Source organism: Alternaria conjuncta, assembly GCF_024043145.1.
Source record: "Alternaria conjuncta strain BMP 0040 chromosome Unknown scaffold_18, whole genome shotgun sequence".
Classification (NCBI taxonomy): Eukaryota; Fungi; Ascomycota; class Dothideomycetes; order Pleosporales; family Pleosporaceae; genus Alternaria; species Alternaria conjuncta.
Genome location: NW_026250107.1, coordinates 247930 through 263558, shown reverse-complemented (window position 1 = coordinate 263558; position 15629 = coordinate 247930). Strand labels below are relative to the sequence as shown.

The window sequence follows — 15629 nt, the reverse complement described above, 5'->3', positions numbered from 1 at the left end:
TGTAGCGTGGGAGCTATGGCTTGCCGATCTCGGCTCGACGCGTCAACTTCCCGTTCGTGCGAACGTGGGGTGTTGCGCGTCCAACACTCCACGACGAGAAATCGTACATCGCCAGATGGACTCACAAGAAACGTTTGCTTCGAATTATACCATCTCACAGTCATGTAAATTTGTCAACTGGGAGTCATCATGGATCCGGCAAAGTCATTGAGGGAGTGTATTTAAAGTAAGGTGAATACGGGACGTCTAAGGAACAGCAGAAACAAACATAGGAAATCTATCGCGGAGATTAAGAAAGGCCAGCAAAAAACACAAGACAAAGGAAACCAACAGCAACCTGCGCGGCCATCGTTCGCATCTAGCGCTCACATCCAGAATATGCTAGCTCTATCAAGCAGACTCGGGTTCCACGGATTGAGCCATGTCCTGCCACCGAGAGTCGGCGGCTTCGTACCGTAGTGCTTACCCCATATGGACACAGTGGTGGAGATGTCGTGTGCCAACACCTTTTTCGCTTCATCGATCGTTTCCTGAGTAGGGCGCTTCTGTTTACCCTTCTCGTCTTTCTCCACCGGAATGTTAAGAGTCGGCTTCATTTCGGGATCAAGGTTCCAGGCGCGAAGATAGACACGACCTCGCTCGCACAAACGATCCGCTAGATAGGCAGGCGCAGCGTACGAGACACCTGTCGTCGCACGGCCGAAGGCATAGCAGAGCATCATTGTCAACTCGGGAAGACGCTTCTGACCAAGTTTCATGCCGTCCTCCAGTACGTGGTAATGCGCCGATCGAGCCGTTCCCTTGATGGCTTTATGCGATTGGAGAAAGTAGTTGAACGGAACAGGATTCGTGACTACGTCGGTGACGAGAAGTCCAGGTTGCAAATTTCCATTGATGCCATTCGGGATTTTGTCGCCACCAACGTTCAGGCTCTTCTCAGTGTATGTCTGCTTCTCTTCTGTTGCGTAGAAGCGTGTGTGGTGGCGCTTGCCGCAAACGACGAAGGTCAAGGTCAGGTCTCGGGTGCATAAATCCTTGTAAGCCCTCTTGATAGTCTTAATCTCTTCGTCGATGCAAGATTGGAATTGGCTTTCGCTGATACCATCTCGAAAGAAGATCATATTGCTAGGCCATTTTTTGTAGTCGGGCTTTGCCATGGTTGAGTTGTAGAGTGCCTGCCACCCTCGAAGACGTTCCTGAATCATCGAATACATGTGATCGTTGTCGATGTTCTGCTAAAGTTAGCCAGTTGTTACGGGTCTTATATACAGGCCACACTTACCTCTTGGCCGCCGCGTTGCAGTCTCATGGAGCCAGGGTATGACATGAAGGCAGAGTCGTTGCTGCCGACAAGACAGGCGATACTTGGGCTTCCCTCCTTACCACCACCACCGCAGTGGGCGATATCTGCGCCGATCACGATCGTGTTCTTTCTTGTCTCCAGACTCAAGATCTTGTTGAACTCCGCCGGACTGAAATGATGGTTATCTCCACCGAATCGAATATTCACTTTGAGGGCGAGGTTCGACAGAAACTGGTCTGGCTTGGCCTGTAGAAACTTGGAGCCGACTGCCAAGAAGATGTTTCTGCCGCCAAAGTCTGCAATCCTTTTGACCATTGCATAGGTTTCGTAGCTCTTTTCTGGAATGAGGATGAAGCCGCAATCGTTAGGGCCGGTGACATGGTAGTTGAGGAACTTCCTCACGGTTTCCTCATCATCATGGCTGGCCTCATCATCGAAGAGCGTATCCCGGGCCCAAATATGATCGCTATGGTCAGTAGGTTTTCCCTCTGCGTCATACTTGAGACCATCTTCAAATTGAAGACCATGGGCCTTTAGGCGCTTGGCGAGGGCCGAGTAGACGTCTATAACTTCAGCTTCCTTGTTGCCAAAGCAGTTCGGCATTGTCAGCATCCAGAGGTCCTTGAACTTTGCTGGGGCGGCGAACGTGACATCCTGCAAGTCCCAGGATCCAAGCTTCGGAATCTTTTCGGGGGACGACGCACCGTATGACAGTTTCGGCTGGGGAAGTTGGATAGCGGGAACTTCGATAAGTTCGTCATCGACTTCGAAACCTACTGAGGTCCATACGGCTGTTAGCGGATCTAGATGAATATGATCGAAAAGTAAATCACTCACTAACGGCTGCTGCCCATCGCTACCAGCCCTGACACCCATAATATCAAGCCCCTCTTCTTCAAGTAAACCAACATTCTCGGCGGGTAGGCGTAATGCGTGCCTAATCATCTCGCTGGTGTGCATGTTGTTCAACGTTGTCTTGATGACTTGTCCCGGTATGATTTGAAGTAAGCAAGCAGGTATCCATAGCGCACCTTGCGCGCTTTGGGATCGCATCAGCCCATCTTCTGGCGGTGAATTGTCCATCTTCTTGGTCTTGACACGTTTTCCAACGTTGATGCAATACATCTCAGGTGATGATTGAGCAGTTCCGGCCGGAAATTGCACCTTTGCGTCTGACGTCTGTTTAGTGCAAGGACAACATCTAATGCCTAGTAAACTTACGGTCAGTAAAGTATTTGAGAACGGTAGTTCCTCTGTCGGTAGGTTTCGTTTTCCCAGGTTCGTCCTCCACTTTATCCGCAAGCTCATAGAACTTCTGCTGGTGAGCATAGTATGGCCCGATCTGAGTGAAGATCTTTAGTCGAGCTGCATCGGAGTTGTAGTCGACGTCACTGCCAACGTAGTTCGATCTTTGGTACCGGATCTTCACTGTCGCTCCGTGCAACAGCTGACTAGCGTAGGCACGAGCATGCTCGTCGGTGCCAATCTTCTTGATGAATTCAGAGACTGTTACAGGCGGCAAGAAAGCGGAAGTTACTGGGTTGATATTGAGGAGAGTTGTGTCAGCGCCAGGACGAATCGAAGTGAAGTAGCCGCGACCTGCTAGTAAGCCTCTCATCTCCTTATAACCATTGGAAACATAGAACTTGTTCGCTCCGACTCGGCTGACCTTCTTCTCTGTTGTAGCTTGGCGGTTCTCAATGCATTGAGCTACATTGGCATTGAGAGCACAGATGTATTCAGGCAATGACGCGAGATGGTTCGTTCGGAGTGCGTTCTCGATATCGCTAAGATGGCCGACATAACAGACTTCCGCTTGCATGTCAGTGATAGCCTTGCCGTTCTGTTGAGTGTATGCGAAGGACTGGCTAAGAAACGTGTAGTCCTTCTCGTCGCGACCATGGATTGGTTTAGTCGTCCAGAGTGTCTTGAAGTCAGTCACCCGCTCCACACCATCAGCCTCGAGTTGTAGCGCATCGGCCTTGACCATGGCCTGGAATGCATCCCGGATCTCGCGACGTTTGTTGTACTCCATCCGAACTCCCTCTCGATTCGTCCGAAAGAAGGTTAGAGAATACACGTGGAGATTCTCGGGTACCTTTCTGACTTTGACGTAGTTGCTCCGGATCATCATTTGGGCGCCGTCATTGGGAGTCTTGCTGGGGTTGGCGGGCTTTTTGCATAGACCATACTTCGGCACAACTGGAGGGTTATCTACAGGTGGTGGAAAGTAAGGGCTGTCGATCTTCCCCAGGGATGGGTTGTCTATGGGCGTTCGCTTCGGTTTGTTCGCTGGCTTGGGTCCCATTTTAGCCTCTCTCGTGGTAGACGATTAGGAATTAAGTGGAACTATGCGAATGTGTGTCTATAACTCATGAAGAGGTGGACTATGGGGCTATGATATATGCCATCTTGGTTGCTGTTCAGCGGTCGAGCAAACAGATTGTGCCCCACAAGCGGCAAGCTTGATCAAGAAACAATACATGTGCATCTAAATAACTCGACAACATGCTAGCTACAAGCGGTGTTCGATAGACAGTGTCGACGTTCGGGTGGTCTGTCGGCCACCAAAGCCAGTGCAAGCCATACGTTCGATCGCACGCAAAGATATTGGTTTGCCAAAAAGGCTCGGAGTATGGATTGTATGAGCTGAACTGTGGGTGTGGAAATGCGTCAGGCTCGGATCGCTCTCTGGGCTATCATAAGGAACGCCATGCACTGGTCTGATGCTCATGACCAAGATGATTGTCACCTACTGCCAGCGGCAACACGTTCGTTTCGCTCAGGGCTTAGTAGCACCTTGCCGTTAACACCAAGACTCCCGACAGAGACATCATCGACTGAATGAATACTGAGTGCTGTTCTGTTATTTTGGAGTCCACCGTGATCTTCAAGCATCGACAAAAGGTCTTCGTAGCCTGCCCACATACCCAAGGCTTTTGAGGACAGGGTCGTTGCCTATGAACCTGACAGACATGACACCCTCCCATATCGTCCAATTGCGAAATGCAATCTGAGTGTCAGAGGAGAGCGCACGAGTGTTCGTCCGTAGGGTTGTCGCACAAGGAAAGCAAGGCGCACTTTCCTGACGCAGAGAGGTCTGATACGATCGATGTCAGGCATCCCAAGGCCTAAACCGCGCGGAACTCTGCGACTTTTGTCAGCACACTCATATGTCTGAACCAAGGCAATAGCCCAAGAAAAGGGCGCACATCGAACATAGTGGCCCTGCGTCGCGTAGAGTCTCACCGCAGTCGCGCATCTCGCGTGTTGATGCCTCGCGGCCGACGGCGCGAAAGTGGGTCCGGTCAATCGCGTCACGACCTGATTGGTCAATCACCGGGGCCCACCAGATTGCAACCCACCGGCTTTGTAATCCAGGCCGTAATCACCGCCAGTCGTGTAACCATGCGAGTAGAATCGGGTCCGCTTTGGGATGAACGGTGGAGTGCTGATGCCAAGTGGAGCGTAGTGAGCTTGATGTTCAGTGTACTGAGAGAAGGTGCGAGATGGACAGAAGTGGAACATAAATAGTCGACTACCCCGCCAGGGACTACTACTAGCATCGATCAACTTCATCAACAAAACAAGGAACTGAAACTACCACTATCCTCGCCCTTTCAACACTTCCTTCAATTCCCAGACTACCACCCAACATGGCTCTCTCGTTTCACAAGGTCGCCATCGCTCCCGTCATCACGGGCCTCAAGAACGCACACTTCTTCATCAACAAAGGCTACGAGCACGCCAAAGCCACCGACCCCAACGAGTTCCTCACTGCATCTATCCACCCGGACATGAAGGACTTCCGCTACCAAGTCTACCGTTTCACCGACGCCGCCAAGTTCATTCCTTCTCGCGTGAACCCCGCCTTGGAAGGCATGACTCTACCCGACGAAGAGCAGACCTTCCCTGAGCTACTGGCTCGCGTTGAGAAAACTATCAAGTATCTTGAGGGCTTCTCTGAGAAGGACTTCGAGGGTAAGCATGATGACGAGGTTGTCGTCAAGTTCGGCGGTGTCAAGCAGATGAGGCTGCCGGCGCTGGATTATGTCACGAAGTTTGCGCATCCGAACATGTGGTAAGTGAACATTCGGTTGAGAGTTCAGGCTCGTGATGAAGTTTTGCTGATGATTGTAGGTTTCACATCGTGACTGCGTATGACATACTGAGGATGAAGGGCGTCGATGTTGGAAAGATGGACTTCTTGAATGGTACGGGCGCCATTACGATCGAGGACGTTTCGCAGTAGTGGTTCTGGACTTAGATGTCTGACTATGCGCTGAAAACGATAGGGTGGCCGGCGCAAAAGCATAGCAACGCGCGAGCAATGAAGATGAATTATGTGATTAGCTTTCTTCCATTTTATTCTTCACCTTGGTTCTTCAGTCGACGACTATAACCGCGACAAGTGCATCCATCGCCGAGCTATGCGTGCTTGCGTTCGCCGGGGTGATCCACGGCCCTGCCCAGTTTACACTGAAAACAGGTAAGCCGTCAACCGTCACCGCTCTGTCCCTTTCCCAGATAGACGCCGCATTCACGTGGATAGCGTTTGCAAACACCTTTTCCGGTGCCACATCATGAAGTTTGACTAGATTACGCATGAAAATACCCTTGAACTGGGCGCCATCGGCACCACAATTCGGCTCGCATTCATCGTGTATGACACCGTTTTCGTCCAAAAGTGCGACAAGCGCCGCATTGGCGATCTCCGATGCGAGAACGAGGTATGCGAAACTGGGCGAAGCCGAAGCATGGTAAAGTTCGACGAGACCTCCCAAGATAACGCCTTGGTTGTACGACCAAACGGTCATATTGTTGTTGCCGCAATCTTCCGTCAATCCATCGTTGATAGTACCACCTTCGTTGATCATACCACTTCCAAGGAACCAACTCAGACTTCTCTCAGCCCAATACAGATACAGTGTCTTCTTGCCATCGTGATTGGCACGAGTAGCCAAATGCGCAGCGGTACTGAAGAAGAGCTCGTTGGCAATCGCGTTCACGTAGTCCCTTTCCCAATTCCAGTAGATACCGCCATGAGAGCAGTAAGTACCCCAGGTGCGCGATACAGCGAGGAATATGCCTTCCGCGAGGTTGAGATAAGCCGGGTCGGCGGTGACGTCGTATGCATTGATCCAGGCTAACGCCCACCAGAGGTCATCGTCGTAGTAGCCGTCTAGCCAGTCAAGAGGATCTGGCCTGGTGGGATAGGACCCCCCATTATCGTACCAGCCAAGCGGATAGAATGTGTGAGGCTCGCCGGTATCCGGATCGAGTATCTTCGTGTACCCAGTCTGATGGCAAGTCGTGTTGCCGACAGTTGGCGTTGTGCTATAAGCACACAGCTCATCAATACCCGCGTCTGGATTCTTGATCGGCGCCTTTAGCAACGCAGTCGCAAAGATATCGCTTGCCAGGTCCTGCAATTCTTCATCTTCAGTATCTGATTTCGCGTAGTCGCCAATCATTGTCATGACATTCGCACCATTCCACCACCCAGTCGACTCCCATAGGCCGGTAGTTGTGTTATACCACAGTTGTAGGGTTTCAAGCGCGAGTTTTGTGCGCCCCTTGGGATCGAATACGTCGTTGCTGATGCTTTGCGCAGATACTTTAGTAATGAACATGAAGCTTGGAAGGAGCAGATGGAGGAATAGTGTAGAAAACATGACAAATCCGAACGGTAGAAGCTGTATGCGTTGATGCCACGCGAAAGCGATAGTACAAAACAATATTGAAGACGCTGTTCAGGCTATGAACATCGTTTGAAGAGTAAGCCAAGATGGGCGGGGCTTGCAAGTACCCTCCGTCGAAGTCCGAGAATGGCAACCCGTGGACACCCGCATGCGCTAATGTACTTGCAAGAGCGAGCATTACACAGAGTTAGCCAGGACAGGCGGATGCTGCGTATAAGCTCGTAAAAGAAGATCCATGTGGTCTTACCTCTGCGCGAGCAACGGTACCTGCTTTCCATCAAACTGGTGTACGCGTTCTGTTGGTTGCACATCCAGACGTGCTGAAAACTGATTGGAGAAGGATAAACGCGTCGAATGTACCGCGCAGAATGTATGTACGACCCATCCGAGTTGGAATCCGGTGGCAAGCCATATGCGCATGATGAAGTTTCGCACGAGAGCAGCACTTTGAAGGTCTTGGCGTCAGCAGCTCGAAGCATACGATAGGGTTTTGAGGTAACGCGGATATGCGATCCAGAACTCAAAAGAGGTGGTAAGGCAACCTGGGCGATGCGCATTGCATTTTTGAGAAGCCAAGTGCTTGTATAACATGGTGCACGCAGCTTGAGGTACCCGTGACGGATACCCCGCTACCGACTACCCGGGGATCGACCAGACTAGACTATCGGGGCCTTCCATCGCACCCATCGATCTTGACTGGGAATGGTCTGTGGAATCGCGGCAGTAGATTACTTCTTCGAAATGGAGATCCGACCGATGCGTGGGATGTGAGTGTCACGTCAGGTACACCCAAGGATCTGGGTATACAATGTGGTGTGACTACCACCCAGGTAACGTTCCGCTTGCATGCTAGTACTCCGTTGCGGGCACAGAGATCCCCGGTCAGACGTTCGCATTTGTTGTTTCGCCCTTAATACTCTGTCTTTGGCCGCTGCACATACTCAAGCGATCAAGATGTCATTGCCCAGATCTTTAACCTCTTCCACCCAACAGTTGCCGGCACCAGGTCCAGCTGAGTCTTTGAAACGCCAAATAGCCTCCAACACGCGCTTGGACGTGTGAAGATAGCCCCAGAACATCTGCCCATAGAGTTCATCTAGTGTGTTCATGATCCACTCGCGCTGACTAGGGTCCTCCGACTCGGCACCAGCAAGGAACAATGGCCAACAGATTGATTTGAAGAGTGCATCTCCAGGCTCGAGATGCGAAATGTGGTTGACAACGTCGTCGGCGAGAGCGGTGAGGCTGACGAGGGCTGTGCCACTCGCGGGATCGAGAAGAGGGTTTGTGGAAGGTAGTACGCGAGCGAGATAAATGCAGACTGCCGATCGATGTGCCGACGCTATTCGAATCCGTTTCTGTATATCGTCGAATGGCGATGCACGCTCGAACTCAAAAGACCATGCGATAGGATCGAAGTCGAGCGCGCGCTGCAGGAGTACGCCCACCTGCTCTTGGAGATAAATGGGCGTGGTGGTCTCAGAAGGCGACCCATGACTATCGGGCAAGGCGAAGGATTCGAGCATTACACGCAACAACGGCCCAGGACAAGAGAGGTAGTTATTTGTTTCCGCGTAACGAAGAATTGGGTCCAACTCGATGGTCTCTGGGATCAATGCGGGAAGCGTCGTGAAGCTGAAAGTCGATCCGAGGATATGGAATACAAGAAAGTCTGAAAGAATCGTCTGGCGAAGCCTACTCATCGGCCGTTGTATATAGTCCGGCTCACCCAGCAGTTTGATGAGCTTCAGCGCACCGTCCATGTGCACTTTCCACTTATCTCTGCCCGACTCTACCAGAGCATAGTTGACAAACAGCAGGATAGTGATCAATATGAGGTCAATATTCGAGGTGTTCACGCAAGTCACGCTCTTTGCAAGTAAGGAGAGCGCTTGCTGTTTCGCCACGAGTGCGTCTCTGTAAGACGACTTCAACGGACCTCCAAACCGGCTCACAGCTTGGTAATAAGCCATCACGGTCGGGCTCCGCTCGCCTTGGTAAGCTGACTGGCCCATGGGGTTGCGCGTAATATTGAAGACGTGAAACGCCGAGTTTGCGACAATGATCTGCAAGAGCAGCGGGTAGGCAGAGGTCGCGGGGATGAGGTCGCGGATGGGATTCTGTCCAGGCTCATCGTACACAACCATGACTTCGCACAGCTGTGTTGCGAAGTGGTAGAGGTAGTATCGCGAGTTGCGATCGAGATCATTAACCAAAGGGTCTGTCATCTGTCGGTGCACGCCAGCAGTCATGGCTATGGTCTGATCTTGTTCCTGCGCGGACATGCGGGCAAATTCCGGTACCGATCCTGCGGGCACGATTTCATATTCGGTCTCCGGTACTTGGTGTTGTTGCGATGAGCCCTCGTGCTCCCAGACCAACCTCGGCGGTAGGTCGTGAGTCTTGGCTGCCCCTTCCGTCGCAGCTGCAGCACCACCAGCATCGTGCTCCATCTTCTCCTCATACCCCTTCCCCATCATCTTGCCCCGGCTCGCAACCCCGCGATTCCACACAAACAACTTGCCATAACCCAGACATTCCGTCCCGGCTGACAAACATTTCTGGCAGCTTGGCAGCGACCGGTCGCACCTCCATCGTCGCTTCCGGCAATTGTGGCACGCTTTGGTCGGAAGATTGAAGGGCGTCACGCTCATTGGATGGTCGCCATGCGAGATGTGTAGACGGTTGACTGTATTGAGGTGCGTGAGGTTTGGTGGGGTGGAGATCTTTCGCGTTGCTTGTGGCGGTCGAAGGGTCGGGTTCACTGGGTTACTAACGCCCTCCAGACTGATGTGGATGCAGGATTTCGTCACACCTGTCGGACTGCAGCTACAGAAACCGATGTTGACCGAGTGCGCAGCCCGAGGATGAAGCAAGCAAATCGCATGTCTCCGGGCGCTGACAAAGACGGGTTTAGGAGGGGAATTGCGCGCATGGTTCGCTTGACTTGCCGTTCGCCCCAGACCTCGATAGATCCGTCTAGGCTCGATGCAGCAGCCAAGACTCAATCTTTGCATCGACGGTCCACATCGTGACGGCTTTATGCTCAGACGTCACAGTCACCGCTAGGATTTGCCTTTGGCTGTATGCTTTGAGGCTCAGCACCCGAGTAAATGTCTTCCATTACACATAGCAACAATGTCCGCGGTCATTTCGGAGTCCGGAAACAACATATAGAAAGAATGAGACTGTGATGGAATTGGGTCGTCTTCAAAGTTTTTGCCATATCGACTCATAGGACAAAACATCTAGATGGCTTTATCATAACTTTCACTACACCTAATACCAGCCAGCCCGTCACGGGAACCACTACCATGTCCAACGACCCGATGGAGACTACCTCACATACCCCAAGCGACGCAATTCCATCCGACAATTCAGCCCCCATATTAGAAAAGGCCGAAGAAGGAAGCCCACCACAACATGGCGGCTCATACAGCCCATCGGACATCGAGCGACTCGGCCGCGAACGCCCCTCAGCCTTCCGCTCCCTCCCTCACGAACTAGGTTTCTGCTTCGCCCTACTAGGCTCCATGTTCGTGGCCGAGTACATGATCTCCGGCTTCAACATCCTGCTCCCCGACCTGACCTCCGCTCTCGATATACCGTCCAACGCGCAAACATGGCCAGCCTCCGTCTTCTCTCTGGTAACAGGAGCCTTCCTACTGCCTTTCGGCCGGCTATCTGATATGTTTGGAGGATACATTGTCTTCAACATCGGGTTGGCATGGTTCTTGATCTGGTCGATTATAGCTGGTTTCTCACAAAACTATGTCATGCTTATCGTATGTCGAGCGCTGCAAGGTTTCGGTCCTGCAGCTTTCTTGCCTAGCGGTATCATGCTGCTGGGTTCTATCTACCGTCCTGGGCCGCGCAAGAACCTCGTCTTCAGCTTATACGGTGCTTTTGCGCCGGTTGGCTTCTTCACTGGTATCTTTTTCGCTGGTGTCGCTGCACAGTTTATGAGTTGGGGCTGGTTCTTCTGGATAGGGTCGATCATCCTCGCTATCGTGGCCGTTGCGTCGTACCTTTGCATTCCCAACCCGAGAGAAGAGAAAGAGAAGGCGAAACAGGAAGGAAAGGGGGTGAAGATGGATTGGTGGGGCACAGCAACTGTAGTGCCAGGTTTGGTCCTAGTGGTCTTTGCACTCACGGATGGAAGCCATGCACCACAAGGATGGGCGACACCTTATATACCCGTCACTTTTGTCATCGGTTGGGTCTTCCTGGGTTTATTCGTTTACATCGAAGGCTGGGTCGCTGAACAGCCTCTCCTACCCCCTGACCTATTCCGTGTCAAGGGTATGAAGCCACTCGCGCTTGCGTTGTTCTTCCAGTACGGCACCTTCGGAATCTTCATCTTCTATGCGAGCTTCTATATCGAAGAGGTTGCCGGCGCCAGTCCGCTGCTTACCGCTGCATGGTTTACACCCATGTGTGTTGGCGGACTGATTTTAGCGACCGTTGGCGGGTTGATTCTGCACCTCCTACCAGGCCGCATCCTCCTTCTCATCAGCGGTACCGCGTACATTCTATCGACGCTTCTATTCGCCATTCTCCCTGTCGACTTCAATTACTGGGCCTACATCTTCCCCGCTATGATCTGCGCTACACTCGGTATCGACATCACCTACAACGTCGCCAACATCTTCATCACAACGTCGCTACCAAAAGCGCGTCAAGGGCTAGCGGGATCTTTCATGAACTCGTTGCTATTCTTGGGTATCGCGGTCTTCCTTTCGTTTGCAGATCTAGCGGTCAGCGAAACGGAGGAGAGAGGGCGAAGGGGGAGTTACAAGGTAGCCTTTTGGCTTGCGACTGCGCTTTCTGGCGCGGGCTTGATCATCATGTTCTTGGGCGTTAAAATCGGCAAAGCGAAGAGTGATTTGACTCTTGATGAGAGGGAAGAGCTGGAGAACGAGTTGGTGAGAAGGAACACGAATGAGTAAAGTGATCTTGTAGAGTTTCATTGCCACTACTTCAGCGCTGGAAACTACAGTCGACATCGTCGCGCAAATCCTGAATCCCATGGCCACGATACCCATCAATGACTGATCTCCTCTTCACCTGGTGCCGCAGTCTTGTACGCCTTACGATATATCGACGACGCCATAACACGCGGAAGTCCTTCGCCTATGGCAGTATCGTCATGTACAAGGCGGTTTCGCACTTCGTGCACGTTCCCGCCACTCGGTATACCGCGCTTTCGGCAGAGTGCTGCTGCTCTGTAGTAATCGAGGTCCGTGTAGTCCGAGTTACCGTGCAGAGGCTGTAGTGGTACAACGGTGCGAGCTTGCATTGATCGCTGGGTCGACAATCGTGAAGGGGATATGGAGATCAAGATCGCTCGGTTGGGTGCAATCCCAGAATGCAGATCGGGCTCTTCTTGGCTTGGGCGTACGCGCGTGGGGCTGCTAAAGGGTGTCGCTGTAGACGGGGCGTCAGAGGGTAGGAGATCCGGAGTGTATCGGAATTGCGCTATTCGTTGCTCGAATGATGGTAGGGTTGCAGTTGGCAGAGTTTCTCTGATAGGTGAATTCGCGAAGTGCTTCGAAGCGTTGGCTACAGATGCTTGTGTGTTTTCCTTCTGGTGATGATCGGTACAGCGCCCGTGTCCTGTGATTGTGGGAGATGCAGAACCGTCGGATGAACTGTCATCTATCTCGCTAGTGTCGCCGATGTGTTCACCTCCTCGTGTAGCTAGATCGCGGTTTCTGTACGCTCCTGGTGTCCTAGAATGTGGGTGGGTACCTTGAGTGTGCGGCAGTAAGTCCCTGCCGTTATCATCGACCTGATGTCCAGTTGGGTGACCCCAGAGATCGATGCGTCCCGCCCAGTAGTCTTCCAAAACCCTATTTTGTGCCTCGTCTCTGCTTCTCCGGTGTTTCATAGCAGTCTGCATAGCTGGCAGCTCGTCCGCGTCCTCTCCCGTGTAGTCTGGATGGGCCGCGAGGTAGTCTGTTGTATACCTGACGCTGTGAACGTCGGATTTGGGGTTGGGTTTCGACAGCTCCGCGACCATGTGCTCGTCGATCACGCCGGCGTTCCATAGGCGTTGAGCATGTGCGGATAGCAAGGCTTTCTCAGTCGCTGCGTGGCTGTCACCATAGACGGAGCGGCTTGGCTCGACCAGCGTCTCTGGCGCGGCTTCCAGTGTCGGTTTGAGCTTCTTCTTAGGCGGCATTGTTCTAGGGAGAGATAGAGGGAAGGCTGATCCCGATCCGAGTGCGCGTGTGGCCTGGCTTGCCGTGTTCGTAATGATCAATTGGCGGCAAGCGACGTGAGTTCGGGAAACAAACAGGAACGCTGCATGTGGAAAAGTAGCAGCGAAATGACGTAGCGGGACAAGACTTGTGCAGAAGTGAAAAGATCGCGTCCCCGAAGTTCCAAAGTTGTTTGAGCAACATGTTAGACACAATAACAATGGAGAACCATTCTGTCCACACTAAATGACGACAAGTTTTTTTTGTATTCAAAATGCTCGGCTAAGCTTCATTGATGCCGAAATCGACGTTGAATAGTGGCAGTGGTGGATAGTGCAATATGCGCTGCTGGTGTGTAGTGTTCATGGCTTCAACATTTGAATCTAGGCCCCAAGGATCGCCGAACATGTCACAGGGTTAGTAAGTATGCGTACAAATTCCAAGCGGCCATAGCTACGAAGAGGTGAGTATCCACGGAGTGTGACAATGATGCTGATTAGACATGGCTATCGAACGGAAGACAGGCCGACTTTCGTCGACGCGACTGACGCTTGCCTTAATGAGACTAAATCGAACGCGTCGCGTGCGCCAACCCGGGCCTCCTCTCGCATTTCATTTTGGCTGTTCTGGCCTCGCTGAGCGATAAGATGTTTAAATCAGTCCAGAAAATTGCCTCCAGTCTTGGCAAGTACTTCGTCGTAGTAGCTTTGGAATGCCAGCCATCCCTTCTCAGGCGTCCCAACCTGCTTATATGTCTCGGCAGCCTCGCTGTCCGGTATGATCTTGGGCTTGTGTCCACTTCCAGCGGCCGCTGCGTCTACGAGGAGTTGTGCTTGACACGTCTTGTCGAGGGAGAGGAACCAGAAGGCTGCTTCGTCGACGGACTTGCCCACGGTGAGTATGCCGTGGTTTTGGAGGATAGCTGCTTTGCCGTCACCTGTGCAAGTGATCAGCAGCGTACAGTATGAATGTAGACGGGGTCATACCTAAGGCATCCGCAATCCTCTCGCCCTCTTCGCTGGCCAGCACGACTCCGCCAAACTGGTTGTATACGCCGTGGCTCTTGTGAAAGCGGATGCTGTCCTGAGTGATCATGTCCAGTTGCCTACCAAAGGCGCTAAAGGCCTTGCCATGTACGCTATGCGCATGACAGGCTGCATGTACGTCTGGCCGTCGCCTGTGTATGGCGCTGTGAATGGCAAAAGCCGCCGCGTTGATGGGCTGGTCGCCGTGCACCACCTCGCCTTCCTCGTTCACCAGGATCAGATCCGACACGCGTATCAGGGAGAAATGCGCCGACAATGGGTTGAGCCAGAAATGGTCGGTGAGTATTGGGTCGCGCACGCTGATATGGCCGGCGACACCTTCGTCGAACCCGCGCGAGGCAAATATGCGATAGGCAGCCGCGAGATGCTGTTTACGGTAGAGGCGTTCGTCTTCGAGGCGTTCAAACGCTGGGTATTTGCGGACTTTGAGGGTCTTGCCCGACTTGGTCCGGCCCATAGCTGCTACTGTCTGGTTGTCATTGCTTTCGGCGTGATCGACCCGCGTGCCTGCCGCAATGGACGCGTGCAGGTCCTTGGACGATGTTGTGAGCGCCCGAGTAATACGTCGTGGGTAGAGCCATTGGGGGCGCCGTGTGAATGACCCTGCGACCCGCACAAGTGACGAAGGAAGAAGGCGAGCTGTAGGCATGGTCAGTGCGGTAGGTTAGCAATCTATGCAGTGGAAGAGTACAACGGCTTCCCCGCCGGGTATGACATGTCGGATAGGTCGCTGCGCATCCCTGGGAGTCACTGGACGCGATTGGTGAGCTTCGCAAGAGAGGAGAAGATGGGCATCGGAGGTTAGGCCGAGGCTTGATGGGAGATGACATAAGCGGAACTCGCTGCCTCTCCAACACCAGAGCATTGTCGACTCTCGATTACCTCGATAGACTGACATTGCTGGAGTCGCCTTACAGCCATCTTTGCGTGCATTTCTTGCAAACAATACGCATTCTTCCGGATGGCACTGGAGAAGAATATGGACAAAGTGCAAAGCGCCCGTCCATCGAAATGCCACCAAATGGCATACAGGATGACCGCGGAGACAACTGTTGTTTCTGTCACCGACCTGTTGTCTCCCATCTACAATGTCTCACTAACTGGATTATATGAAGTCTAGGTTTGTCAAGCTGTTATGAGATGAGCGTAGTAAACCCTTCTGCGCCTGCCCTTTCACTCCCAGTCGCGGCCGCGCCTATCGCACAACAACACGCTACTGCTCTACTCCTTCCCTTCTCACCCGCTCACTCACCGCACAAACTCCGTCGCCTCCAGGCAGCTGGGCCCACTTCCATGTCAGACTGGCGCCTGCGCACTATATCATTTCGCCTGCCCCTGCCCTCATCAACGCCCTGCCACGCTTCCACCTCCAACA

The 15629-nt window shown here is 52.6% G+C and overlaps 7 protein-coding genes across 7 annotated transcripts; 2 read left to right on the top strand and 5 right to left on the bottom strand.

Annotated features, from left to right (window-relative positions):
* Positions 1-365: 365 nt before the first annotated feature.
* On the bottom strand, positions 366-3611 carry J4E85_009669 (uncharacterized protein; the record flags this gene model as incomplete). Its single annotated transcript, XM_051473888.1, has 3 exons — positions 366-1232; positions 1283-2475; positions 2525-3611. 3 exons carry the CDS (start codon positions 3609-3611, stop codon positions 366-368), a joined length of 3147 nt encoding a protein of 1048 aa, XP_051322292.1.
* Positions 3612-4959: 1348 nt separating this feature from the next.
* J4E85_009668 (uncharacterized protein) lies at positions 4960-5555 on the top strand (the record flags this gene model as incomplete). Its single annotated transcript, XM_051473887.1, has 2 exons — positions 4960-5384; positions 5444-5555. The coding sequence occupies 2 exons, from the start codon at positions 4960-4962 to the stop codon at positions 5553-5555; spliced, it is 537 nt and encodes a 178-aa protein (XP_051322291.1).
* A 133-nt stretch (positions 5556-5688) lies between these two features.
* J4E85_009667 (uncharacterized protein) lies at positions 5689-6936 on the bottom strand (the record flags this gene model as incomplete). Its single annotated transcript, XM_051473886.1, has 1 exon — positions 5689-6936. The coding sequence occupies one exon, from the start codon at positions 6934-6936 to the stop codon at positions 5689-5691; it is 1248 nt and encodes a 415-aa protein (XP_051322290.1).
* A 1010-nt stretch (positions 6937-7946) lies between these two features.
* On the bottom strand, positions 7947-9485 carry J4E85_009666 (uncharacterized protein; the record flags this gene model as incomplete). Its single annotated transcript, XM_051473885.1, has 1 exon — positions 7947-9485. The coding sequence occupies one exon, from the start codon at positions 9483-9485 to the stop codon at positions 7947-7949; it is 1539 nt and encodes a 512-aa protein (XP_051322289.1).
* Positions 9486-10319: 834 nt separating this feature from the next.
* Positions 10320-11954, top strand: J4E85_009665 (uncharacterized protein; the record flags this gene model as incomplete). Its single annotated transcript, XM_051473884.1, has 1 exon — positions 10320-11954. One exon carries the CDS (start codon positions 10320-10322, stop codon positions 11952-11954), a length of 1635 nt encoding a protein of 544 aa, XP_051322288.1.
* A 95-nt stretch (positions 11955-12049) lies between these two features.
* On the bottom strand, positions 12050-13189 carry J4E85_009664 (uncharacterized protein; the record flags this gene model as incomplete). The annotated part of the gene is made up of 1 exon (XM_051473883.1): positions 12050-13189. One exon carries the CDS (start codon positions 13187-13189, stop codon positions 12050-12052), a length of 1140 nt encoding a protein of 379 aa, XP_051322287.1.
* A 675-nt stretch (positions 13190-13864) lies between these two features.
* J4E85_009663 (uncharacterized protein) lies at positions 13865-14903 on the bottom strand (the record flags this gene model as incomplete). The annotated part of the gene is made up of 2 exons (XM_051473882.1): positions 13865-14145; positions 14195-14903. The coding sequence occupies 2 exons, from the start codon at positions 14901-14903 to the stop codon at positions 13865-13867; spliced, it is 990 nt and encodes a 329-aa protein (XP_051322286.1).
* Between the last annotated feature and the right edge of the window lie 726 nt (positions 14904-15629).